Consider the following 26735-nt stretch of genomic DNA (forward strand, 5'->3'; position numbering starts at 1 on the left):
AGGCACATATAGGGCATGGTCGGAATTGACTTGTTGCTGAGAGGCTGGATCCATGCTGACACCATCCAACCAGCTGTCGGCAGAAAGAACAAGCATTTGCAATGCAATAGGTCTCGCCTTTTGCCATTGTAAATGACAATGCCTTTTATGTGGCTGTTTTGATAATTAGCACATAAATAAAAGTAATTGTCATTTACACTGCCAATAGCTCAAATTCATGTAAATGCGAGACATTCTTCATGTCGAATAAGCGGCCGCCATTATCCCGGGCTGCTTGGAAAGTAAAAGCACGCGTGGCACGCTGAATGTTACAGGAACGCATGTCGTGCCTGCAGTGGGAGAAACTCATCAAAGAAAATTGTGCTTACAGACTAAATAAGATGAACTGTGTAACAACAGAAGTAAAAGAGCCAGTCCTAATGGGAGGTTACAAATGAAGACAAGGCGGTACTAAGACGGGACTAAGAAGCCTATTAACTAATCAAAAGTCAGCACTTACAAAGGACAGTGACACAGGCCAATGACAAATATGGGTGGAGAGTGGGCGGGGAATATGGCATGCCTTGAAGAGCAGTGTATGCGCTGCCCAGGCTCGACCTAAAAACCTGGCAGAGAAAGCAGAAAATAGAGATGATACAGAGAGGAGCTTACAGTTTGGGAGAGAGAGAGAGAGAGAGAGACAGTGAGAGAACCAAAGCTGTCTGAACCGGCCACAGAGCTCTGGAACACTGGACAGGAAGCATTGTGACAATTCCAGACCGAAGACTTGTGCACAGATACAGCAGGAGGTAAAAGGTTAAGCAATGTGTCCCCTTCTGCAGAGACCCAGCGGACGGATAGTTGTATATTGCAAATTCAGGCAGGCGGTTGAAAGGTCTGGCAGCAGGAAAACTAGGTGTCGGGTTCCGGAAGGCATGTAAGGGTAAACAGCCCCTTGCTATAAGCTATATGGTATGTGGCATACATTATATGGTATACCAGGTAGCAGGATGATGAAAGGTGGTCACCAGGGAGCACTTAATTTACCTTGTCTTGCAGATGGGATTACTTGCAGAGTAACCTAGGTGTCTTATTATGAATTGTACACATCATTGAATTGTATAAACCAGCCCTAACAGTACTTCCCTGAATCTCTTTGATGAGAAACTCAGACATTTCCCTTGGTCGTTGATAGCAGTTGAAGAATCTTCCAGATCATCCAACAGAGAAGACCTCAATGAAGAGAATTGAAAACCCATCCAGAGAATCCTCATGATCTTGTATTGTGACAGTGTCTAAGCAAGGAAATGAATACCACCTGTTTTACCCTTTCTGGCATGCTCTTCTTCTAGAGTCGGCAAGCATACATAAGATTTTCACTTCCCTTAATATTTTGGAAGTCATAGTAGAGGGTTTGAGTTTGACTCTGGAAGAAGTCTGTCCCTGAATCAGCATTATCAAAACGCAGGAAATGTGCTAATGAATGTGTTGGAATTGAAAATGAGTGATAAGGTGGGAGTTAAGACTTTCGCCTATCATCAGCCTGTTTATACCTTGACTAATAAAAAAGACACAGGTATTGTCCTTGTATAAGGGCAATGTCAAGAGGGTGTAACAGCCTCTACCCAGATAGAACCCATGCTCACACACATTTCAGTGCAGGACTTAAAATGCACACACTACAGATTTCAGCTGCCCGGCTTCTAGGTGGGCATTGTCATTTTGTCATCTAAAAAATGAAGATGCTATTGCTATTGTATATCCCAGATATGAGCAAAAAGAAACTACATTTAAGGGCGATTCTCCTTCTGGATCGCTGATGTTCTGAAATTTGAAAATACACTATCTGTATTCTGCTGTTAGAAAATATATATCTGGTAGAAAAGGCTGCAGCACCATCCCGCAACATAGTTCCTGTTTTATCCCAGAATCCTCGGACTTACAGCCTTTCATGCAGAACATCCTACCAATAACAATAACATCGGCGCTACCTCTGCATATCTTTGAGGAGCATCTGAAGAATACTTCTAACCACAGATTCTTACCTTTAGAATATCCCCAGATGCAAGACGGGATACGCAAGATTGCTCCCACACCCCGGTAGGTGGTGCAGTGCGGCTCCACATTGAATTTGTTCCACCTGGAAGTGACAGTAGCCGAATATAAGGGTTACACCTGAGCGTTGGCGTCAGGTCCTTTTTTTCTGCTCCTTCGTACATGGATCAGGAGCTCGTGCCCACTTTTACCTCGTACGTTAGGGAGTTTTTTCTAAACATTTTTTCCCCAGCATCCAAGGGAACTATGTCCTCCTCCTAAGACCATAGGGTTTACACTTGGTAGGCACTGTTGCAAACAATTTTCTATGACAGACCCATTGGAAGGTATGTCTATGGTGTTTGGGTTTAGATCACTACTCCAAGTCCTGTGAGGAGTGTGCCCTTATGAATCTCAAAGCGACCTGGGAACGTGAAGCAAAACTGTATGTCCCCAAACACAGAACAAAGGCATGGAAACCCCACTTTCTGATCCTTTCCTGCACAGGTCCTTGTTGCAGTCCAAGTCTTCCGGTAATTCAAAGCAGAAGCGCAAAATGGCCAAGCAGTATTCATCCCGTTCCCCTTATTTTAAGCAAGAGGAGTTGCAAGGACGTTAGAGAGCCTCTTGGTGTGCCGAGGAAGATCCCTACTGAGGAGCTAATTCCACAACTGGTTGTTAGACGGGGACCCTGAGGGTCGGCCGGATACCGAGGGAGAGATCCCCGAGGGGGACCGTCTCCGGCGATCGTACAGACAAGTTACCTCCCTCCCCACAAACAGGCACCACACCAAGTCGAGTTCAAGGCTTTATATAAGGTTCTTAAGGCAAGGATATCAGCGATACAGGATATCTTGGACCCGGGGGTCCTCTCACTTCTAGTCTCTGTAGGGAAAGGGGGTAGCGGGACAGTCTTGGTACCGGATCGGTACAGGTAGTGGTAAAAGGCGAGCTCACAATCCTCGAGCTGGAGTGTCTGTGGATCGGGCCGCGGCAGCGCCAGCAGGCCAAGGTGATAGTCTCATAAAGCAGAGGGCCGCGGCAGCGCCAGCAGGCCAAGTCGATGGTTTCACGAGGCAGAGGGCCGCGGCAGCGCCAGCAGGCCAAGACGATGGTTTCACGAGGCAGAGGGCCGCGGCAGCGCCAGCAGGCCAAGACGATGGTTTCACGAGGCAGAGGGCCGCGGCAGCGCCAGCAGGCCAAGACGATGGTTTCACGAGGCAGAGGGCCGCGGCAGCGCCAGCAGGCCAAGACGATGGTTTCACGAGGCAGAGGGCCGCGGCAGCGCCAGCAGGCCAAGTCACGGATGAGTTCTTCTCGGGTCTCTCGACTCCAGGATACAACTGCCTTCCTGGTCTGGCCCTGCCCCAGTTATAGGTCTGGTCCCCTTTGATATCCGGACCCTCGCGCCTGGGGGCCGGGAGGTCCGGGATGAGGGAGTCCAGACACCCAGCAGGGGGGTGGAGCCAGCGCCCAGGCGGCCTGGGGTGATCGACACCTGGCGGAGGAGAGCCGTTGACGATTCCTTCTCCCATTGACTCGCCAAGTGATCACTCTGCCTCCTGGGAGGATGGTGGGGCCTCGATGTCGGGGCCGGCCGGGCCCGGGGTTAGGGTCGAGTTGAGGCCACGCGGCCTCGTGCTGCAGTGCCCCAAGATGGCGGCCGGGTCGATGTCGTGGGGTAGATGGTGACCCGGGCCAGCTGGGTCCGGAGCTGGTGTCTTGTAGTGGAGGGATTGCAGGGTACTTCGGGTGGTCGTTTGTGGACTCTGGCTGGGGATGCAGGGAGAGCCAGGGTCCTGGTCCCATTGCGAGGAGGGGGGACAGCTCGAACATGCGGCCTGTCCAACATGCGTCCCCCCCAGCTGAAGGCGGGGAGAGTCAGCCATCTTCCTGGGGACTCTCCTCGCTGAGGCGGAAAAAGCGTGACAGGCCGTCGGCGTTGGCGTGGTCCTGGCCTGGACGATGTTCCACCGTGAAGTCCATCCCCTGCAGGGAGATGGACCAGCGCAACAGCTTCGGGTTCTCCCCCCGCATTTGCATCAGCCATTGCAGGGGTCGGTGGTCTGTTTGCACCCGGAAGTGGGTGCCGAAGAGGTATGGCCAGAGCTTCTTGAGTGCCCAGACTACGGCGAAGGCCTCCCTCTCAATGGTGCTCCAGCGCTGTTCTCGGGGCAAGAGGCGTCTGCTGATGAAACCCACCGGATGGTCGACCCCTTCGGTGTTGAGTTGGGAGAGGACGGCCCCCACACCATGATCGGAGGCGTCCGTCTGCACAATGAATTCCCGGCTGTAGTCGGGAGCCTGGAGCACGGGGGCCGTGCACATGGCGGTCTTTAGCTTCTTGAAGGCTGATTGGCAGTCCGGGGTCCAGTTGACGGTTTTGGGGCTCTTTTTGGAGGTGAGCTCTGTGAGGGGCCCCACGATGCTGCCATAGTCCTTCACGAACCGCCGGTAGTATCCGGTGAGCCCCAGGAAGGCCCGGACCTCCGTTTGGCTCGTAGGGGGTTGCCAGGCCTGGATGGCAGCAATCTTGAGTTGGAGAGGGGCCACCAGCCCGCTTCCCACTTGGTGTCCCAGGTAGGTCACGGACCCTTGGCCAACTTGGCACTTGCTGGCCTTGATGGTGAGCCCGGCTTGCTGGAGGGCGTGTAGAACCTCCCGCAGGTGGCGGAGGTGGTCGGTCCACTGGTGGCTGTACACAGCAATGTCGTCCAGGTAGGCGGCGCTGAAGTCTTCCAGGCCCGCCAGTACCTGGTTTACCAGCCGTTGGAACGTTGCCGGGGCGTTTTTCATGCCGAAGGGCATGACTTTAAAGTGGTAGTGCCCGTCTGGGGTAGAGAAGGCGGATCGTTCTTGGGCCCTAGGGGTGAGGCCGATCTGCCAGTAGCCCGCTGTTAGGTCGAGGATGCTCAGGTAGCGGGCGGCCCCCATCCGGTCAATTAGCTCGTCTGCCCGGGGGATGGGATGAGCGTCGGTCCGGGTAACTGCATTCAGCCCTCGATAGTCCACGCAGAACCGGAGCTCAGGGGCAACGCCCGGGGCAGCTGCCTTGGGAACCAGGACGACTGGGCTCGCCCAGGGACTGTCTGAGGGTTCGATCACTCCTAGGGTCAGCATCTTGGACACCTCGGTCTGGATGCAGGCTCGTACCCGGTCTGGTACGCGGTATGCTCGGTGTCGAATAGGAGGGCTGTCCCCGGTGTCCACATCGTGGAGGCACCAGGGGGTGACTCCGGGGGTGAGGGAGAACAGGGAGGCGAACTGCCTCAGGAGCGTTTGGCAGTCTTGGCGTTGCTCCGGGGACAGGGCCTCGGAGAGCTGGACCCCTTCCACTGAGCCATCCTGCTCGAGGGCCCTCAGTAAGTCCGGAAGGGGTTCGGAGTCTTCTTCTGTCCCAGTATCGGTAGCCATCAGGAGGCTGAGTTCGGATCGCACAAAATGGGGTTTGAGCCTGTTGGCATGGAGGACCCGTAGGGGGTTCCGGGCAGTCTCCATGTCGATTAAATAGGTGACGGGCCCCTTGCGTTCGATTACCTTGAAGGGCCCGGACCATCTGTCTTGGAGGGCACAGGGCTCAACCGGGGACATCACCCAGACCTGTTGTCCAGGTTCGAACTCAATGGAGGACGTGTGCTGATCGTACCACCTCTTCATGTCCTCCTGACTGGCCTCGAGGTTGGCTTTGGCGGTGTCTCGGAACCGCCGGGTCTGGTTGCGGAGAGCCAGGAGATACCGGTAGATGTCCGGGGGAGTTTTCTGGGGAGGCTGCTCCCAACCTTCCTTGACTAGGCTGAGGGGGCCCCGGATGGGGTGCCCGTACAGCAGTTCAAAGGGGCTGAAGCCGAGGGACTTCTGCGGGACCTCCCGATAGGCAAACAGGAGGCATGGAAGCAGTACGTCCCACTGGCGTCGAAGGGGTTCTTCTAGACCCATAATCATCCCCTTGAGGGTGCGGTTGAATCTCTCGACCAGTCCGTTTCCTTGCGGGTGATAGGGGGTCGTGAATTTGTAGGTGACCCCGCATTGCTGCCAGAGGGACTTCATATATCTGGAGATAAAGTTCGTGCCCCTGTCACTGACGACCTCCCGGGGGAACCCCACCCGGGAGAAGATCCCCATCAGGGCCCGGCCCACCACGGGGGCCGTCACAGTCCGAAGAGGGATGGCCTCGGGATAGCGGGTGGCGTGGTCTACAAGGACCAGGATGAACCGGTGTCCTTGGGCTGTTCGAGGGTCGAGGGGCCCCACAATGTCTATTCCCACTCGTTCAAACGGGGTGGTGACGACAGGAAAGGGTTGTAATGGTGCTTTGATTTTTCGGCCACTTTTTCCGCTGGCCTGGCAGGTGGGGCAGGCCTTGCAGTGGTTGGTGACATCCTTCCGCATGTGGGGCCAGAAAAAATGGGTCACCAGGCGGTCGTAGGTTTTATCCTGCCCCAGGTGTCCGGCAAGGGGGACATCGTGGGCTAAGTTCAGGAGGAAGTCTCGGAAGCGAAGGGGCACCACCAGCACCCGACTGGCCCCTAGTTCTGCAATTTTCTGCTCGCTGTAGAGCAGGTCTTGGTCCCAGTAGATCCAGTGGGCCCCCGAGGTATCCCCGGTGCTCTGGGCCAGGGCTTGCTGCCGGAGTCCTTCGAGAGAAGGACAGGTTTTTTGCTCGGCCCGGAATTGTTCCTGCGTGGGGCCTCCCTCCTGCCGCCATTGTGCCAGGTCAGGGACGTCCCGAAGCTGGTCGGGTCCTTCTTCGGTTTGGGTCAAGGGAATGGCTTCTGGGGCGGCCTCCTCTGGGATGAGCGCGGGAGGAGGTTCTGGCCACTCGGGCTCTTCTGGGCTGGGGACCGCGCGGGCGGTCATGGACCGGGTCGTGACGCAGACCCATTCGGGGAGGCCAAGCATCCCCAGGTGCTCCCTCCGTTCGACAGCTGCCCAGGGAGAGCTTTCAAGGTCGTTTCCTAGGAGGCAGTCCACGGGGGCATCATCGCGGACAGTTACTTTTAACATCCCTGTTACTCCTCCCCACTCGAAGGGGACGCAGGCCATGTGGCATAGGCTTTCGGAGTTGTCGGCTGATCGAACAGGGCAAAGAATGTTCGGCAAGATTTGGTCTGGAGTGACGAGGTGGCGTCGGACCGCCGTTACACTGGCCCCGGTGTCGCGGAGGGCTTCCGCCCGGCGGCCATTGATGTTAACCCATTGACCGTACTTCTGTGTGTTGGCGGGAAGGGGGGCCCGCGGAATCATGTCTCTCTCCCCTAAGCAGACCAGTGCCATGGCGGCGGGTGCCCATTCAGAGGGATCGGTCTCGTACTCCTCTTGGTCTTCCGGGATTATTTCTTCCCCTAGGGCCGCCGCTGCAACTTGGCGGGGAGTAGTGTTCGGATTCTTTGGGCAGTTGGGATCACTGGCGTAGTGGCCGGGTCGCTGGCACCTGTGGCATGTAATGTTGGCCCGGAAACAGGCCCGGACGGCAGGGTTTCCCCGGCCAACCGGGGTCGAGGGGTTTCTGGGGGGTGACGAGGGGCCGGGGTCTCTCCCCCGACCCTGACTTCCTCCTCCCCCTCGGGGGCGATACGATCTGGATACTTCGCTGGGTGCGCTCCGGCCAACTCGGGTGCTTTCCCACCGGTCGGCTTCGGCGGCGAGTTGTCGAGGGTCGGTTAGCTTGCTGTCCAGGAGGTGTTGCCGGAGCTCCACGAAGCAGTTGTTCGACAGGTGTTCCCATACGATAAGGTCAAAGAGTTGTTCGTAGGTGGTTACTTTGTTGCCCTTGATCCACCCCTCGAAGGCTCGGCTAAAAAAGTTCACGTACTCCACCCAAGTTGTACCCGGAATCCGTTTGCAGTCGCGGAACCGTTGGCGGTACATCTCAGGTGTGAGCCCGTATCGAGTGAGGAGGGCGGCCTTCATGTGGTCGTAGGAGGTCATCAGCTGGTCCGGGAGTTGCAGCAGGGCGTCCCGCCCTTCGTTGACAAACCTCCCCCATAATCCGGCTCCCCAATCGCTTCGGGGAATCCGGTGGGAGGTCATTGCCACCTCATAGGCTTTAAACCACTGCTGGATATCATCGTTCTTGTGGTATTCCCGGATGACATCTTTGGGGATGTGAACCTTGGGTTCGGTCGAGGCAGACGGGGTCGGTCGTTCGGGGAGCCCGAGGTCTTTATTCTGTTTCTGGATCTCCAGTGCTTTGAGATTGCGCTCATGTTCGTACTCTAGTCTCTTTTCCTCTAGCTCCCTCTGTCTTTGCTTGTCTTCTCGCTCTTCCCTGAGCCGTAAGTGTTCCAGGGTTATTTTTTGTTCTGCCAGCTTGAGTTCCCCATCCAAGCGAAGTCGGGCAAGTTCTAATTCGTGGAGTCTGGTTTTTTCTCTTTCTCGGATCTCTTCCAGGGAGAGATCCGCTCTTTCTTTAGTTGGTGCGGGGCTCGTTTCGGTTGTTTGTGTTCGGGGTACGGCCGTACCCGTTTCTGCCCAAGCTTCTAGGGCTCGTTTGAAGTCTTCCTTTGTGCTAAGACCTGTGGTTGGAAGTCCAAGTTCTATGCAATATTGCTTCAGTTCCCGGTGGTTGTAGTCTTCCAATTTTTCCATCTGAAATTTTTCCGTTGTTCCGCTCTCTATTGACATGGTTGTTGTGTGTGGTGGGGCGAGTGACTTTCTGTACGATTATGCGTAGGTTCGGATCCCGTCGCTGGCCACCAATGTTAGACGGGGACCCTGAGGGTCGGCCGGATACCGAGGGAGAGATCCCCGAGGGGGACCGTCTCCGGCGATCGTACAGACAAGTTACCTCCCTCCCCACAAACAGGCACCACACCAAGTCGAGTTCAAGGCTTTATATAAGGTTCTTAAGGCAAGGATATCAGCGATACAGGATATCTTGGACCCGGGGGTCCTCTCACTTCTAGTCTCTGTAGGGAAAGGGGGTAGCGGGACAGTCTTGGTACCGGATCGGTACAGGTAGTGGTAAAAGGCGAGCTCACAATCCTCGAGCTGGAGTGTCTGTGGATCGGGCCGCGGCAGCGCCAGCAGGCCAAGGTGATAGTCTCATAAAGCAGAGGGCCGCGGCAGCGCCAGCAGGCCAAGTCGATGGTTTCACGAGGCAGAGGGCCGCGGCAGCGCCAGCAGGCCAAGACGATGGTTTCACGAGGCAGAGGGCCGCGGCAGCGCCAGCAGGCCAAGACGATGGTTTCACGAGGCAGAGGGCCGCGGCAGCGCCAGCAGGCCAAGACGATGGTTTCACGAGGCAGAGGGCCGCGGCAGCGCCAGCAGGCCAAGACGATGGTTTCACGAGGCAGAGGGCCGCGGCAGCGCCAGCAGGCCAAGTCACGGATGAGTTCTTCTCGGGTCTCTCGACTCCAGGATACAACTGCCTTCCTGGTCTGGCCCTGCCCCAGTTATAGGTCTGGTCCCCTTTGATGTCCGGACCCTCGCGCCTGGGGGCCGGGAGGTCCGGGATGAGGGAGTCCAGACACCCAGCAGGGGGGTGGAGCCAGCGCCCAGGCGGCCTGGGGTGATCGACACCTGGCGGAGGAGAGCCGTTGACGATTCCTTCTCCCATTGACTCGCCAAGTGATCACTCTGCCTCCTGGGAGGATGGTGGGGCCTCGATGTCGGGGCCGGCCGGGCCCGGGGTTAGGGTCGAGTTGAGGCCACGCGGCCTCGTGCTGCAGTGCCCCAAGATGGCGGCCGGGTCGATGTCGTGGGGTAGATGGTGACCCGGGCCAGCTGGGTCCGGAGCTGGTGTCTTGTAGTGGAGGGATTGCAGGGTACTTCGGGTGGTCGTTTGTGGACTCTGGCTGGGGATGCAGGGAGAGCCAGGGTCCTGGTCCCATTGCGAGGAGGGGGGACAGCTCGAACATGCGGCCTGTCCAACACTGGTCTTGACACACCCTGAGTTTTTTAGGCCATCCATTAAGGAGGCCTCGTCTGCTCCCTCTGGCATGCTTTTGGGCCCAAGGTTCCACTGAAGCCTCCAGTCGGATTACTGCCAGTGGATCTGCCCTCAGTGATTTCCTGACCCCATCTCATTTTCCACTGAGATGTGGGACCCAACTTCCAATCCGGCACCTAAATCCAAGCTGGTCACTTCGAAGTTGGTCATGACTCCACCAGTGCAGGAGGAAGTCATTAACCCAAAGGTTCTGTTGACTCCAAGCCTCATTTGTCTTGACCCTGACCAAGGTCCTGTCCGAGTTCAATCTGACTCACACAGAACAATGTGTTTTCCACAAAGCCTGAACCCCAGCACTCCACAGCATTTTGGTTCTGATTGATTACAGTCAACCAGCTTTCAGAGATGACAATAGAAATGATGGTTATTATTTCCCCCACACAATAATGATGACAATCTTTACATGTATCTGCAAGAGGCCAGATTGTTGGTCACTTCACGGGACACTGGGTCGTGTTCTTCCCCCTACACCATCAATGGAAAAAAGTGCTTCCTATGCTGTTGTGATGTGATATACAGCAGAGGTATTGGACTTACAAGAGAATTTCGGACCAACTTGGCTCAAACTATCCAAGATTGTCAGAATGTGGTCAAATACATTATGCGTTCTGGTCTGCATACTACCGACTGAGCAGAGCAGTTGGCTCTTGCACAGTACTTCAGCATTCTTGGATAAGATTCATGGGCTTCTCTGGGGATGTGCAAGCATCACTAATGGCTATGCCATTCGACTTATCTCAGCTCTTGCCAAGAAGACTGATTCTGCATTAGGACGTTTCACAGAAAGCTAGGCCATGGCTCGTCCCTTAGGCCTTTCTATACCTGTGAAACAGTTCCTCAGAGTTTTGCCCCATTTGAGGCTATTCCCGAGGGTTGTTGTACCGACAACGCCAAAGCCCACTTCCACCACAACAGACACTGCAGTGCTTTTGGGGTCAGGTGGGCATAAATTAGACAACACCCAGGCCACCAAGGGCTGCAAACTTCCCAGCATCAGCCTTCAAGCTGCTTCAGTTTGCCCTTAGTGGCAAACAACCACCCCGTGGAATGTAGGACCAGGCATTTCCTCCAAGGTTGGCAAAATATGACAAGTAGGTCCTTCATATCGTTCAAAAAGGCTATGCCCTGCCATTTGTTTTTCAACCCGCTGCATCTCATCAGTGTAGTTCAGTGGATACATGTCCATCTTGCTTCAAGAAGTACAGGCTTTTTTTGATGAAAGGGGCCATAGAGATTGTTCCAGGCACAGAAATGGGGACTGGCTGTTTCTTGTGCTATTTTCTTGTGCTGGAGAAGGACAGAGGCCTTTGTCCTATTTTAGATCTCCAACCTACGAACACCATCTTGAAGAAGGACAAATTCAAGATCCTCATGTTGGCCCAGATTCTGTCTGCCTTTGAACCTGGTGACTCTATGATGGCTTTGAATCTACAGGACGTCTACTTTCATGTGCTGATTTGCTGTCCCACGGATGCTGCTTTTGGTTCAAAGTAGGCCAGGAGCATTGTCAATTTACTGTGCTCCTCTTTGGCCATATCAGGGCCCCTTGGATGTTTATGATAATGATGGTGCTACTCACAGCACACCCTCAGTGGTTGGGGATCCCAGCTTCCCGTCCACCTCGTTGACTGGCTGTTGAAGATGGGCTCGCCACAGTTAATCATAGGCCACCTCCTGATGATGGCAAATGTCCTGACTTCAAGATTGACTATGAAAGTGCTGAAGTCACACCTGACTCCATCGCAAAGGCTCACTTTCTTCAGGGCAATTCTGGATATGGTGCTGTTTTGGGCCTTCGTATGGGCATTTGTATAGCTCCCGCCCATAGGAGCGGACGAGGTATTTGCTTACACTTGGCAGGAGTATTGAAAATTCTCTAACAGGGAATCCGCTATGTCCTAAGGGTGAGCTCCCTGGGACATAGCATGTGAGCTGGCCCAGGGGGTGGGGTCCCCGGGGCCAGTATTGGCTCAGCGAGGGGGCAATGCGGATCACGATCTAGCTTCCTGGCAAATTTGGTGTAATTCCGTTTAGCAGTTTTTGCTGTAGCCTTGCCCAAAGAAGTCTAGGAAAAATACATGGAGATTTTGCATTTTAATTTTTGGGGAGAGGGGTTGGCCTAACGGCTAAGGCTCTCGATCTCGGACCTGGGGATCTGGGTTCGAGTCTCGGTAACGACGCCAAAAACCTCCTGTGATTCTGGGCAAATCACTTAATCTCCCCGTGCCTAAAAATGAAAGTGTGTCCTCATGTAACGTAACTGGTGCTATGTAAAGCGCTCTGATACCTGATTCGGTTCGGGTCTAGTTCGCGCTATATAAAACTCTACAAAAAAAAAGGCCCCCTTATTTCTTGGCCCCCGCTTGATGGATCACCCAGAAACTTTACATGCACAAACTAGTCAAGCAGTAGCACCTTTTTGGAAACTTTAGTGGAGATGCGTTAAACTGTTTTAAAGTTATTAGCAACACAAAAATTACTTTTCCTATGGAACAGCTGACCAGCTCTAGATAATATATATATATATATATATATATATATATCTATTCATTGAAAAAACCAAAGGTTACAGGAGCGTTATAGTTAGGGTTAGATTTCACTCATACAAAACCAGTGAAATTAGGCAGTTATAGTTACCTGCGCTAACTATAACTTACATCCCCGCAATGCACTGCTTATAACCTCACATATTACATCACTCAGGAAATGGTCAGTGATATCACTAATGACATCTCAAATGAAATCACTGATGACACCATCCAGTGAGTGTAAGTATTTTGAAAGAATTTATAATTGTTAAACATATATACTAAGGTACTACAAAACTTAAAGTAGTATACTAGGCATACTACTAATGAGTGATACTACCTTTAATATATATAATGTGAGTGGCTGTGTGACTGTATGTACCCTTGTGTGTATGGGTGTGTGAGTGGCTGTATGGGTGTACAAGTGGTTGTTTAAGGAGCTGTGTGGATGAGTGAGATGCTGTGTGAGTGGCTGTATTAGTGAATGAGTGGCTGTGTCAGTGGATGTATGGGTGGGTGAGTGACAGGGTATGTGGCTCTCAGTGGGTAAGTGGGTGTGTAGTGACTATGGGTGGGTGAGTGGGTGTATGATTAAGTGACTTCATGTGTGAGTGACTGTATTGGACAGTGAGTTTCTGTGTCTGTGTTTACTTTTACAGGCAGGTTCACATTTTTGTAATTTGGAAGACTTACGCACGACCATTTGTTAGTGTGTTCCTACAACATTTGCTGAGCGCTTGGTATTCATCTGTATAATTTAGCATATCAGTATTACAGTATTTACCGCAATTCTCTTTTTCCGTACTTTCTCACCATATTATAAGCATACCAACAGATTGTGGAGCATTTCTAACTGATCCCCTTTCTTTACTGAGATGATTCATTGTGGTTGTTCAAGTGACTAGAGCCATAATTAACAAACATTTTCTTGGTAAGAATCGAGCTTTTCTGAAGATGCTTGGTAATCAATGCTTTACAGTGAAATGCATGATTAGAAGGATAACTTACACTGCTTATCAATGGCTCATGCATTAGGGAACTTACAGTAATTTTATTTTGCAGATGTTGTATACCTTTCGCCTCTGATCTGTGCCGTCTTCATTGTGTTGATACCAATTTGGATTGCAATTGCTAAACAGAACCCCTCAATCTCCGAGGTCCTGAAATCTGGTTGGCAGCCAGTCATTGTTGCAATGTCTATCAGCAGGTAGGCCAATGTTTCACTTGTTCTCCTATGGTGCATTTGATAGACCTGATTTTCTCTTCTTTCGAGTGAGTAGTCACATGCTTTGTTTGCTTTGACCGTCATCTACTGACAGCCAGACTACACCTATTTATTTTGGGATGTAATACTCAGTTTACAGGTTAAATCCATGGCCCTTAAAATCATTATCTTTTTGTAGATTTTAACCTGTTTGTTGACAGTCCAGCTGAAAACCAGCTTCAGAAGTACTCGAGAACATTAAAAGCTTAGGCTTCATGCATGTGGTGATTGTTACCACCCATGTTATGGGTCCTACTCTGCCCATAAAGTTTACCCCCAAAATAGAAAACAAAACCTCTGTCCATTGAACCTTAACCTCGGTCTGATATTTCTTCAATCTCCCTCCTCAATAATCTTAGGGCCCGATTACGACTTTGGTGCTCCTGCGCCGACTCTCTGCCAGCATGGCAGTGCTAAAGCCACGCAAAGACTGCCCACCTGATTACGAGATGAACTCGTGCAAGTGGACGGTCCTTTTGCCGTTCCCACGGCGTAGCCCTGAAAAAGAGCACCACAATGGGAACAACAAAAATGTTTCAGCACGGCCTGGACTGGGAAGTCCATGCTGGACCGGAACTGTGGGCGCAAGCAGACAGGTGGGCACATTTTGTGCCCCCCTTAATGCATCCCATATAGGGCTCTCTTTGTTTCCCCACAGCCAGCCTTTTCGTGGCGGGCTCACTGCCATGGAAAGGCTGGCGGTGGAGGAACTCGAAATATGCTCAGTGGGACTGTGCCAGTCCCACTCAGCTTATTGTATTGCCCCTCTGCTGCGCCACGACCAGGGAATAGCAATTCCCTGGCGCAGCCAGTGGTTCACCGCTGGAAGATCTCAGAAAGTAGTATTCCGGCAGACCAACCACCACCACTGCAAGTATGGCGGTCCATGGACCGTGAGACTTGTAATCAGGCCCTTAGACATTTGGAGTGACATTGCACCATGTTGTAGCTAGGTGCTTTTCTGAGTACTGTATAACATAAGGTAAAAAAAAAAGCAATAATCCTCAGAATATATCAGAGCTAAAATCACCGACCTAGTGTGATCCTGGTCTACGTCTCTGAGCTTTCTGTGGCAAGATGCTACTCTCTATTAATAAGCCATCTACCCGTCGACTTAGAAAGCAAAGGGCTAATATCAAAGCTGAAAATAAATGTTTTGATTCTGACTTGGCAGAAATAATAGAAAATGCTTTCATCCTGAAATCTAATGGTGGATCTCAGTATCTGAATCCGAATAACCTACCCAATAAGTTCCAGAGCCTATCACTAAGCCCTAAAGAATGCAAATTAGACCTACATCGCACGTAACAGAATTTTTAGGATGTTTCAAGAAATGTATAATTCTGAAGTGCTGAAAAGTTCTCTCATCTGCCAAAAAGAATGTGAAGATATTATAGGCTTCTTTGAGGGTGAAATCTCAAACATCAATCCATCATTAGTAATAGAACAGAATCCCTTTTTCAAACCCTTAGCCCCCGCCCACCACCTCCACCTCTGCAGTCGCCCTTTTCTTCCTTTTCACCTTTAAATCCATTGTGGAAAAGGAAGCTACACACTAGGCCTTGAAAACAAAAGACTCTGACATCCGATTATAACCTATCCCAGCTGCATACATGAATAAAAATCTCCCATCCCTTGCAGCTGACCTACAAGTATTAACAAAACTTCTCTTCCCGGTAGTTAATTTCCTGACACCATGAAATATGCAAATTTTGCCCCCTCTTTGGGAGAATAGTAACTGACCCTATCTCAACTTTTCATATCCATGCAACTTTTTATAAAGAGAAGTCATAATACTAGGCTGAATGGTGTCCACTCTGCTTTTCTTCCATATCGAGGCTCAGTATCAGTGTTATCTAACATCAGAAACAATATTCTCAAAACCTGTGAGGGAGGACATGAAATGGCTCAAATCCTCTTGGATCTCTCCGTGATCGTTGACCATGCCATTCTGCTGGGCTGACTCAAAGAATGTGTAAGGGACTCCTCTTGAATGTATTTCTTGAATGTAAAGACATCTAGGTTCTTCCGTGTCCTCTTCCCACAAAGTGTAATGAAGAGTTCAGCAAGAGTCCTCCCTCCCCCTACTTTGCTTAAATATATCCATACATTCCATTTTTTGACTTGGCTCATGTACTATACCAACATCATATAAAAGGCCAGATGTATGCAGGTGACAGTCTGATACATATCCGTTAGAGCACAGCATGGGAAAGCATGGAGAGTGTTGTTGAAACTCTTTGTTTATTTAGACCATGGTCTTTAAACACTGCGAGAGCCAAAATAGTAAAATAAAGTCAATGCATTAAAACTTCCTTACAGTAAAATTCATGAAGAAAGTATATAATCCACGTTCTTTTCCCAATAGCAGCAATCTTTAGCATGGAGAGTGCAAAACCAGATATAATTTTATGATGAAGGAAATTGCCTTTGACTGATTGGGTGAAAGCCACAATTCTACTTGTAGGAAGGATTGGCTTTGAATCACTTGCTTTCAGTTAGTCCTTCTTGGTCTCTCTCTCCGCCTCCTTCCAGCAGATCTGAAACCAGTGGATCAATTTCTTCTAAGACCTCAACTTCAGCCCACAGAGCAATGCGCTGGTCATGGAAGCTACGTTTCTACTCTACCTCCTCTGGAATATTCTTTCACTCATTTAGACCAATCACCACATAGAGTTTACATTTTTGGTCATGTCCCTCATTTGACTGCTGCAAAATTATATACTCTGGCATCTTGGAAAACTCATTGCCAAACTGCGAGAGGTTTACTTATAGCGTCAAGTTAACCACACTTTAACATGCAAAAAGCATTGTGGGGCAGCGGCATGCTGTAGGTACCTGCGTTTAGGGAACCAACCATATGAAGCCAGCACAGAAAGCCCACTCCTCTGCGCCTTGGTTGCATTTAGGCTAACATTTTAAAAATGGTGCATTATGCACAGACCTCACAGAAACCGGCTACCATGCCGCTAGGAACTTGTGATTCTAGGTTAATCCTACGAGTCCCGCGGAACTCTTAACTCCCATGTTGTGAGTACTTTAATTTTCCTGTCTTTTTCCTTGCCTGTTGCACAGATCGGAATTGGCCTAGGTGACGTGTAGTACGTTATAACAGTCAAAAATAAATACATGAATAAAGAGGTGCGGGCCAGAAGTTGAGGAGTCAGAAAATAATGTCACTATTTAAGAAATAAACTGTAATAGAGGTATTCCTGTTTATTTCCATTTGATTCAGTGAAATACTGTCATTATTTTGAACATCATAAAAATACCACTGGTGCCTCAGAAGCTAGATTACACACTTGAATAGCAACTATTATATTCCTATATGTGTTTCATTTAATTGTAATTCAGTCTTATTTTTGCACTTTTTTACAAGTGCAAGAAAAACGTTTCCACAAACTTTTTAAAAGGAAAAAATGGAAGAAACCTGCAGTAGTGTAGCTATATGTGCTGCGGCCGTTAGGGTGGTGGTCTTCAAACATTTAGAATGAACACCCAGACATAATGCTGAAAAACACTGCACTGATTTATAGAAAGAAAAGAAAGTGGACAATGACCACTCTGTAATGGGCTAGCACTAATATCTCTTGTCTGTCATGGCACGGCTGGGAGCAGGTGTCAAGGGGGGGCCACCAAATAATCCCCAACAGTTCACCTCACCATTTCTGATAAACGGTCACACTATAGACACATTCCAGGTGACCAGTCTACCAGTAACAACTTGGCAGTCCTGTATTTGAGTATTTTGTTTTAAACGGAATAACTGAATTCACCTGCAGTGTTTGCATTTTCTTTTCTTTCCTCGCCTATGTGACCGGATCCGACTTACCTTTTTTCGACCTTTTTCGAAGATTTTTTGAGACATTGTCTCCTGGTGTGACAGGGATGTCCGCAAGGAAGACTGGTTTTGAGCTATGTGGCACCTGTCCCCAGCAAATGTCGGTGACGGACTCATACCTGATCTGCCTCTGGTTTCTTAAGCATGATCATAACGCCAAGACCTGCATCAATTGTTGCACCAGGCACCCCAGGGCCTTGAGGGAGTGCTCCCTCAAGCTCTTTGCCACTTAAAGTGCAACTCCGTGACGGTCTCTATCCCGGTTGAGAGGATGGTTCAGCAATCAGTCGTGGATCCACTCCAAACGCTCATCGTTGCCCTCGAAGTCGTTCAGGCATATTGGTACCTCCCACAAACGCAAAAAGAAGAAGTCAAAGAGGTCTTTAACTTCATCCCATCTGTCGAATGCATTTGAGGAGACGAGGGAGCATCAGCTTTCGAAGCCTAGCTCTGCAGTTGAGCCTGTGCGTCTCTTCGCCTCCCTGAGTTTCCAGGAGCCATTGCGACTCACATCCAACTACGTGAATTTTATGACGCAATGCATCTCATATTTGGGTGGCCCGTCCCTGCTGGAGCATCTTTGGGCCCCATGGGCTCTTGAGGGGCCCCCACTTGTCTTCCACAGTGAGTTTGCCCCGGCACCAGTCAGGCCCCTTGGATCAATGGACAGATCCTGCCATTGTTGATCAACCTTCCCTGGTGCCAACCCCACTGCTGACTTCCCCTGTGCCATCCCCATACTCATCCCGACACGGAGCTGGATGGGCGTCATCTGACACAGACTCCAGCACCGACTGGAGGCATTCCATCAAGCAGGAGCCTATGCCCTATTTCTATGGGTTAGAACTTAGGGATGACTGGGAGGGGCCACTGGACCCTGATGAATACCTTCCCCTAAATGTCACTGAGGACACCTGGTGAGAGGATTTGGCAGATTCCAGTGGACTGGACACCATCCCAGATACTGGCTTGGTCTGTCCTCCCTCCATGGCTACGGAGGAATGATCCTCATGTGCCATGGTGTGAGGAGGGCGGCTGAAATCCTGGACTTCAGCTTCCTTTCATGGCTGTTAAGATGGACATGCTTCAGCTGGGAGTCACCCCTTCTGAACCACTTCTCCCATTTAATGAAGTCCTCACGGATGTCCTACCTGGGGCTGGTCCAAGCCCTGCACAGGGGCTCCTGTGAATAGAACAATTTCCTGCTGCCATCGCCCTGCCCCAGGGGACCCCAACTTCCTCACACAACAATCCTACACTGGAGAGCTTGGTGGTCCAAGCTTTTGTTTGCAGAGTAAATCCTGGAGCATTCCCCACAACTCCACCGGACTGGGAATCCAAGAGGCTAGATTTCTTGGGAAAGAAGATGTTTTCTTTCGTCAGCCTGGCACTGCGGTCAGTGAACACCAATGATGTCTATGGTCTCAGAGGAGGCCTTAGCCATACTCCAAGCTATTGCTGATGGGAAGGATGCAGTTAAGTTCACCATACGCTGCGGGTTGCATACGAAAGAGCGACTAAGCAGAACGGTTTCATCGTCAGTGGACCTTAGGTGCCACGCCTGGTTGAGAACCACTGGGTTTTCGGGGGATGTCCCGGCCTTGCTCATGGACATGCCCTTTGATGGCTCTTTTCTCTTAGAAGACAAGGCAGACTTAGCGTTAAAGTGCTTCAGGGACAGCAGAGCTATGGCTATATCTTTGGGCCTTTCCATGGCACCTCGCCAACCCCAGTCCACCTTTCACTCTATTTGTGGCCACCGCACCAAGGAATGCAAACTTTCCAGCCCTCTGTGTGACTAAAGACGCTGTTCCCACAGACATCGTGGGTTAAGTAGCCAGAGGGCAGGCCAGTCCACCACCCCCCTCACAGACGTAGCCTCCACTCCTCTTTAATTTGCTCTCTGACCACCATGGGCATCCAGTGGGAGGCAGGATACACCATCACCTGCACCACTGGAGATTGATAACATCCGACTACTGGGTTCTCCTGATTGTATGAAGGAGCTACTCCCTATTCTTTGTGACCACCACTCCACCCATGCCACCCAATTGCGACAAGCTGATGAAGGATTATATCTCCTTACTCCGCAAGGAAGTAGCAACATCAAAAGTAGGTCGTTTCTGCAATTCTGCTACTTTCTGGTGCCCAAGAAGGACAGAGGCCTTTGTCCTATCTTAGACCTGTGCCCTACTGAAAAAGTAGAACATCAAAATGCTTGCTCAAGTCCTCTCTGCCTGGACCCGAGAGACTGGATGGTAGCGTTGGACTAGCAGGATGCATACTTCCACATCCCGTCCTGCCTTCCCATAGATGTTACCTGCGGTTCACAGTAGTCCACAAGCACTTACAGTTTACCATGCTCCCCTTTGGCTTTACCAGCACCCCTTAGGTGTTCACCAAGGTAATTGCGGTGGTTGCAGCTCATTTGTTGAGACCTTATCTCGAAGACTGTCTGTTGAAGACAGGCTCACCCCAGGCGGTTGTCTCCCACCTCCAGACTACGACGGGCCTACTGCACTCACTGAGGTTCACTATTAATGTGCCGAAGTGACACCTGACCCCTTCACAGATGCTTGCTTTAATTTGACCTGTTCTGCACACAATGCAGTTTCTGGCTTATCCCCCCTGAACGACAATCCTGGATATTCAGGCTATGATACTGATGTTTTAGCCCCTATCTTGGCTTATCAGCGAGACTGACTCTGAGGATGCTTACTGAGCTTCATGGCCTCCTACATCCTGCTTGTGACACATGCCTACTGGCATATTCAGACTGTGCAGTGGTACCGGAAGTACCAGTGGGGGCAGCATCCAGATCTCTGAGTGCTATGCAAAAGATATGCAGTGGTAGTTAACAAACAGAGTTTGGGCCAGTGGCAGACCCCTCTCCCTTCCCCAACTATATCGAACATTAGTGACAGATGCATCACTCCTGGACTGGTGCTGACATCTGGGAGGGGGGTATCAGCGGCCTCTGGTCTCTGGCGGAATCCGGGCTCCACATCAACTTGTTGGAGCTCAGAACGATCTGACTGGCATTGAATGCCTTTCTACCCTCGTTCAAGGGAAGGCTAGTGCAGGTGTTTGTGGACAACACCACCGCCATGTGGTACTGCAACAAACAGGGCGATGTGGAGTTGTGGATCTTTTGTGCAGAGAGCCTGCGTGTCTGAACATGGTTAGAATGTCAGGGCATTTCCTTAGGAGTTCACCAGCTGGAGGGATCTCTGAATGCCAGAGCGGACGAACTCAGCTGAAGATGCCTAGCGTATCATGAATGGCTTCTCCATCTGGAGGTGGTGCAAGGTCTCTTTCACAGTGGGAGGAGCCTTAGTTAGATCTGTTCGCCACTGCCGAGAATGCACAATGTCAGCAGTTCTGCACGAGGGAGTTTCCAAGGCTGCTCTCGCTCAAAGATGACTTTTTGTTTCGAGTTCAGCTCCAGCCTCCTTTAAGCCTTTCTGCCCATGCCACTCCTGCCCAGAGTTCTCAAGAAGATCAGGAACGATCGGGCCCAAGCCATTCCTGTAGCTCCTGGACTAGGATAGGAGAGACTGGTATATCGAGCTGTTGGGCATGGCCATCGGCCCTCCGATCAGGCTGTTCCTTTGCAAGGATCTTCTGTTACAGCAGTAGGGGACATTACTCCACTTAAACCTTTCTCGTGCCTTCATACATAAAGATTGCGCGGTGACAGTTGATAGCTTTCGACCTTCTGCCCAAAGTCTGTTATGTTATCTTGGTAGCTCCGCGTCCCTCCATCAAGATGGTGTACGCCGACAGTTGGAGCAAGTTTGTGGCATGGTGTGCAGCCAGATAGGTTGACCCCGTATCTGCACCTCTTTCTCAAGTTCTTTTTTTATCATTGAGCACGTTGATGGGTTATTTATCTGCCACCTCTACCTTGCTGCTGCCGCCAGGTCAGCCTTCTCTTTTCAAATCTCCTATTGTAAATAGGTTCCTTAAAGGTTTGCAACACTTTCTTCCACCAGCTCTCTTTGTTATTCCTCAATGAGACCTTAACTTGTTTCTTACTTTTCTAATGTGTGCTCCCTTTGGGACTATTCATACTTGCCCTCTCATTTTCTCACCATCAAGAAAGCTTTTTTTTTTGGGCAATTGCATCTGCCCGGAGGGTCAGTGAACTGCAGGCGTTGTCATCCCAGCCTCCATACACCTCTTCCCAGACAAACTGCCCCTTCGGACCTGAGCAGCCTTCTTGCTGAAGGTGGTTACCCCATTCATATAGACCAGTCTATCACTTTGCCTACCTTTTACGCTCTCTTCATCCCTCTAGGAAAGAGGAGCGACTCCCCCGTCTGGACCCAAAAAGAGCATTGTCATTCTACAAAACTGTTCCAGGTGGACGATCAACTCTTTGGGGGATGTGGCAGAGCCAACAAAGGGAATGCCATGCAGAAATAAACAATCTCCTGATGGATTTTGTTGTGCATTAACACCTGCTACGCATTGGCCAAGAAGCAACCCCCAGAGGGTTTACATGCTCATTCCACCAGACCAAAAGCTGTGACCACTATGTTAGCAGGTGGTGTTCCAGTTCCAGCCCTGGACATCTGCCTGGCAAGATTGTGAACCTTTCTGCATACGCTCATCAAGCACTACTGCCTGGACAGTCAGGTCTGTCGGGATGGTACCTGTTTGGCCCTGCACGACTTCCTAAATCAAGTTTGCAGACCCACCTTCTGAGAGGTATTGCTTGAGTATCTATTCTACAGTAATGAATCTGCGGCTAAAAGTCTCTATCAGATGAACAAGTTGCTTACCTTCGGTAATGCCTCATCTGATAGAAACTTTATCTAGCGATAGATCCTTACCGACCCACCCATCCTCCCCACTCTGTGAACTGATTTATACGTACAGGGTTTTCCCTTTTCAGGGCCCTAGTTCCACATACCAGTGCTCAATGTTCTTCATTGCTCCGCACTCCGGGCATGAAAAGTTGCGAAAAGAAACTGACGTCAGCACGCTGGGGTAGCGCCTGTATAGGCACTGCACACGTCACTTCTGGCATGAGCGACTCCAATGACGTTACACAGAGCCGAACAATGCCACTTACTAGTGTGCAGGGGTACTGCTCAGGATCCAGTCTGACACCGGGAAATAATTTAAAGGTAATGAATCTGTTGCTTGAGTCTCTACTAGATAAGGCATTACCTCAGGTAAGTAACTTGTTTGTGTTAGTGCTAATGAAATTGCTGTAGTGAGTAATGCAACAGCTGTAGACTAACGCATTCAGTATATTTGTCTTACTTGTAATCTTTTTCCATTGATTTACTTTTCCAGTGTATTTAGTTGCTCATGTTAAGGAAAAATAATTAACACTTATTTTAAAGTTAAATGTCCCTCAGTCTCTTTCATCAAATTCAAGATTTTGTTGTTGTTGTTGTAGCATTGGTGGACTTATTTTGGACAAAACTGTAACAGATCCCAACTTTGAAGGGATGGCAGTTTTCACCCCCGTAATTAATGGTAGGTTTCATATTCTTTTATTACATTTACATTTTGCCTCTTTATGACACTCTAGAAAAGTTGATTCTGTCATTTATTGTTTGAAAGTTAGTAGTTTTAAAAGTGTCCTGTCTCTTATTGTCAAATGTTTATTTGTTTTATGATGGTCAAATTAAATCAAGAGAAGTTTAGGAAGTTTGATATTGCACCATCTACATAGCAAAGATATATCTCTTTTACCTGTAGGCACATAATTAATACTTTGTGCTGTGTTGGAAGGGTTCAGAAGATTGGCATGGTCTTTGATATCTCATTTTGCATTGTTCATTTCATTTTACAAATAATACAATGTTTTTAGGGAAACTCTCTCGAGGGAGGTGGGGGGGTAATAGGTTGCATTCTCTTGAGACTGTATCTAGATATCCATATTATCTTGGTATTGTTTTGTGGATTTTATCTACAGGAGTCAAATAGTTATTCAATACTGAATGCATACAAAATATATGTATATTATGTAGAGTTGTATGCTTTTAATTTCAGATTCTCTCACTTCCCCTATGCGTTGATGTGCATTAAAAGATCTAAAACCACTTGGAGGTACTGTGGGAGTTATCACATACTAGGAAGGATTTTGGGCAGTATTTGGAATTATATCAATTCTATGTAATCACAATACCATGGCATCTCGGAATGTCATGTTGTGCACTAGTGCCCATGCCACTGATGATTGCCGAAGAAGATCGAAAACCACTTGACTGTCACTGTGGAAGTTATGACATGCTCGGAAGCATTTTTGGTCAATATTCAGAATTAATACGTTCTATGTAACCAAAATAACCTACATTTGGGAATGTCATGCTTTGCACTAGTACATAATAAAGTTGTCATATATCTCAATAAACACTAACCTCTTCAAACCTTTTTTTATCAATTAACATAAGTCAATCTGGCTTACCTCCAGGAAACCCGAATATACCAGAAAAATCATATTTACTTAAGTTGTAGCATTCTCATCTACCCAACAGCGCCTTAAAGGAAAATCTTAACAATTAACCCCGCGTTGCTCAAGACTAAGCATTATGTGGTCCAAAATATCTGATCTATCTTTATAAATGTCTCAGGAGCACCAACATTGCTCAAAGTCACAACTTAATTATTCTGCAGAACCTACTTAGTAGACAAGGTATACTCGTAAAAGTCTATCCCACAGATCTCCTGGGTTTTACAACACATCCACAAAGTTCAGGGCTGTTGTACCAAGATGAGATTCCAGATTGCATCATGATTCAGGAGCACTGGCTCAGGATCGCATTGGACTTCCCTGAGGCAAGGGGAGGTCCCCAGGGATTTGATAGAGATAAAACTGTAGGGTTTCCAGAGAGGAGAGAGGGAACCTTAACAGAACAAAAAGGCAATCCGACCTCGACAATGAATGATCATAATTTACACTGTATGCTGTGCCTATGACACAGTATCTGACAAACAAAAACTCAAATCAAATCTTAAACTCCATCGAGGACTGATTTAGAAAGTCACGAACCCCGAATCTTACGATGTCTAGGAGCACAGACTCTCCTTTTATAAACGTCTTTCTGCCAAGCAGCAATAGCCCATCCTGCAAATCAAGCTGTCACTCTAGGGAGGTCTGTGGACTTCCAACATCTGCCGATGTCTCTCTTGGCTATGAAGTACATAACACCTGCAAGCAGGCGCTGGTGTCTAGTGTGCGCCCAGCCCTCCATTATCCCTGTTATCCGTAATCTGAACGAGGTGTGTGATTCTAGTATGGATTATGTTCCAGTATGCAGTTATGACTGGACAGGTTCAAATGAGGCGAAAAAAGGATCCGTCAGGGTCTCAACTGCTCCAGCAGCGCGATGACTCGGCCCTCTCCATCTTTCCCAACCTAACTGGGTTAGAATATTTATGATGAGAGTAATTCAACTGTATTAGACTGAGAGTGGCAGGGATGGCCAGTTGCCTCAAGGCCGTTTTGACCTCCTGCCAAGCCAATCATTGTCGTCCTGTTCCTCAACATCTCCCACAGAGTGTAAGCAGGGGGGTTGGAGTATTGGGCAGCAAAGAACTGTATATTCGTGAGAGACCCCTTCGGCCCTGCAGGCCTAGTGCTAACTTTGCCTGTAGGGGGTTGTATTCTAGGACTCCCCAAAGGCTTCTCTATGGGCATCTAGGGCATGTCATACCTGCAGGTACTTAAATAATTGGGAGGTATGAAGTGCAAATGCCGGCTTAAGGTGGCCAAAGGACACTATATGATTGTGTCCTTTGGCCATCTTACGCCGGCATTTGCACTTCATTCCTCCCAATTTTTTAGGTACCTGCAGGTACGACATGCCATAGATGACCTCCTATTTGTGGGCATTCTGATCCCCCCCTGTGCAAAAATGGCTAGGCGAGTTCATTGAGCTTGCTCTGCTTATGAGCCACTCTATTGTTTGCAATGGCTGTTACTTCAGGTCAACTGGGCCCGCCTGATCCACCCACAAGGGATCAGCACAAGCAGCCCAGGGTCCCCTTGCTTAGGTTTTTTGCCAATCAGCTCGGGTTTCACTGTTGGCCCCTGCCCTGTCCCTATCATATTGTTCTTTTTGCACCTATCCTCAGTACAGCCACCCGAGAGGGGGGGCTCACTCCATCACCAGCTGGGCTCTGCGCTCCCATTCATCTCTGCCTCGGAGAGCCACCACGAGGTAGCTTGAATAGCACTTCTCAGTCCCCCATAACATCCATGGAAGACTGTCTTAAATGAGGATGGGGGTGGAAGAGGCAGCCCGTCTCTGAAAACTTCAAGGGTTGGGAGGAGCTGGTCATCCATGACTCACTACTCGGTCCCAAGGCCTTTGCAGATCCCCCGGCTCCAGGGCCTTCATACAAGTTGCACCACTGCACAGCAGTGCTCACCAATTCTTAGCAGTGCATGTTCCGTCCCACTGCAGTGTGGGGAGGAGGCCATGGTCCCGATTGTCCTCAGACCACACCCACATGGGGAGGCGCACCCAGACCTCGCCACTGCTGCGGGAGACTGCCCTGTGTTTGTGGGCCCGTGGTGGTTCTCCAAAAGGGGGTCACCATCCCACCAGTGGGTGCCCAGCTTCCATGGTTCCGGCGCAAGCGGGGGCGAGTGAGCACAGGCAGCACCTCTTTGTCACTGGGAGTGGAGGAGAGAAGCCCCTTCTTCCAGGTCCTCCGGACCCCCAGATCTGGCCTCAGAGCTGTGCGCAGCTCCTCCTTGTCAGCCAAGTCCAGGCCTCTCTACTTGCGTCAGCTCCAGTGGTTACAATGGACCTCAGGAACTGCGATCTTTGAGGCAGTGACGTGCCTGCGCACGTCCTCAGATGCACTGAGGCACTAATTAAGGGCAGGATGGATGGCGGATTATCACCACCACTGGGAGCTCTAACAAAATGGGGCCGCAATCTTGCTCCTCCAGCCACCCCCCACGTTGCAGAAAAGAACATCTGAAGTTGATACATATGTATTTTTATGTTCTCCTATAGGATCGTGTCCTCTTGTCTTACACTTCTGTCCTGAAGAGGCCATAAATTATCAGTGCCGAAACACGTTGACTATATTCTTTGGAGGAGTTTCCAATAAATAAATTAAGTTGTACCGATTTATTGGGACGACATGGAGGAAAGATGGAAA

At 49.8% G+C, this 26735-nt stretch overlaps 1 protein-coding gene across 3 annotated transcripts in view; it reads left to right on the plus strand.

The window, feature by feature from the left end:
• SLC41A3 (solute carrier family 41 member 3) overlaps window positions 1–26735 on the plus strand; it is a 212223-nt gene that overhangs the window by 172253 nt on the left and 13235 nt on the right. For all 3 annotated transcript variants that reach the window (XM_078661723.1, XM_078661724.1, XM_078661725.1), the window contains 2 exons: window positions 13555–13699; window positions 23011–23090. In XM_078661723.1, coding sequence (XP_078517849.1) covers window positions 13555–13699; window positions 23011–23090 — 225 coding nt within the window. The remainder of the gene's footprint in view (window positions 1–13554; window positions 13700–23010; window positions 23091–26735) is intronic.

Source organism: Lissotriton helveticus, chromosome 9, assembly GCF_964261635.1.
Source record: "Lissotriton helveticus chromosome 9, aLisHel1.1, whole genome shotgun sequence".
NCBI lineage: Eukaryota > Metazoa > Chordata > Amphibia > Caudata > Salamandridae > Lissotriton > Lissotriton helveticus.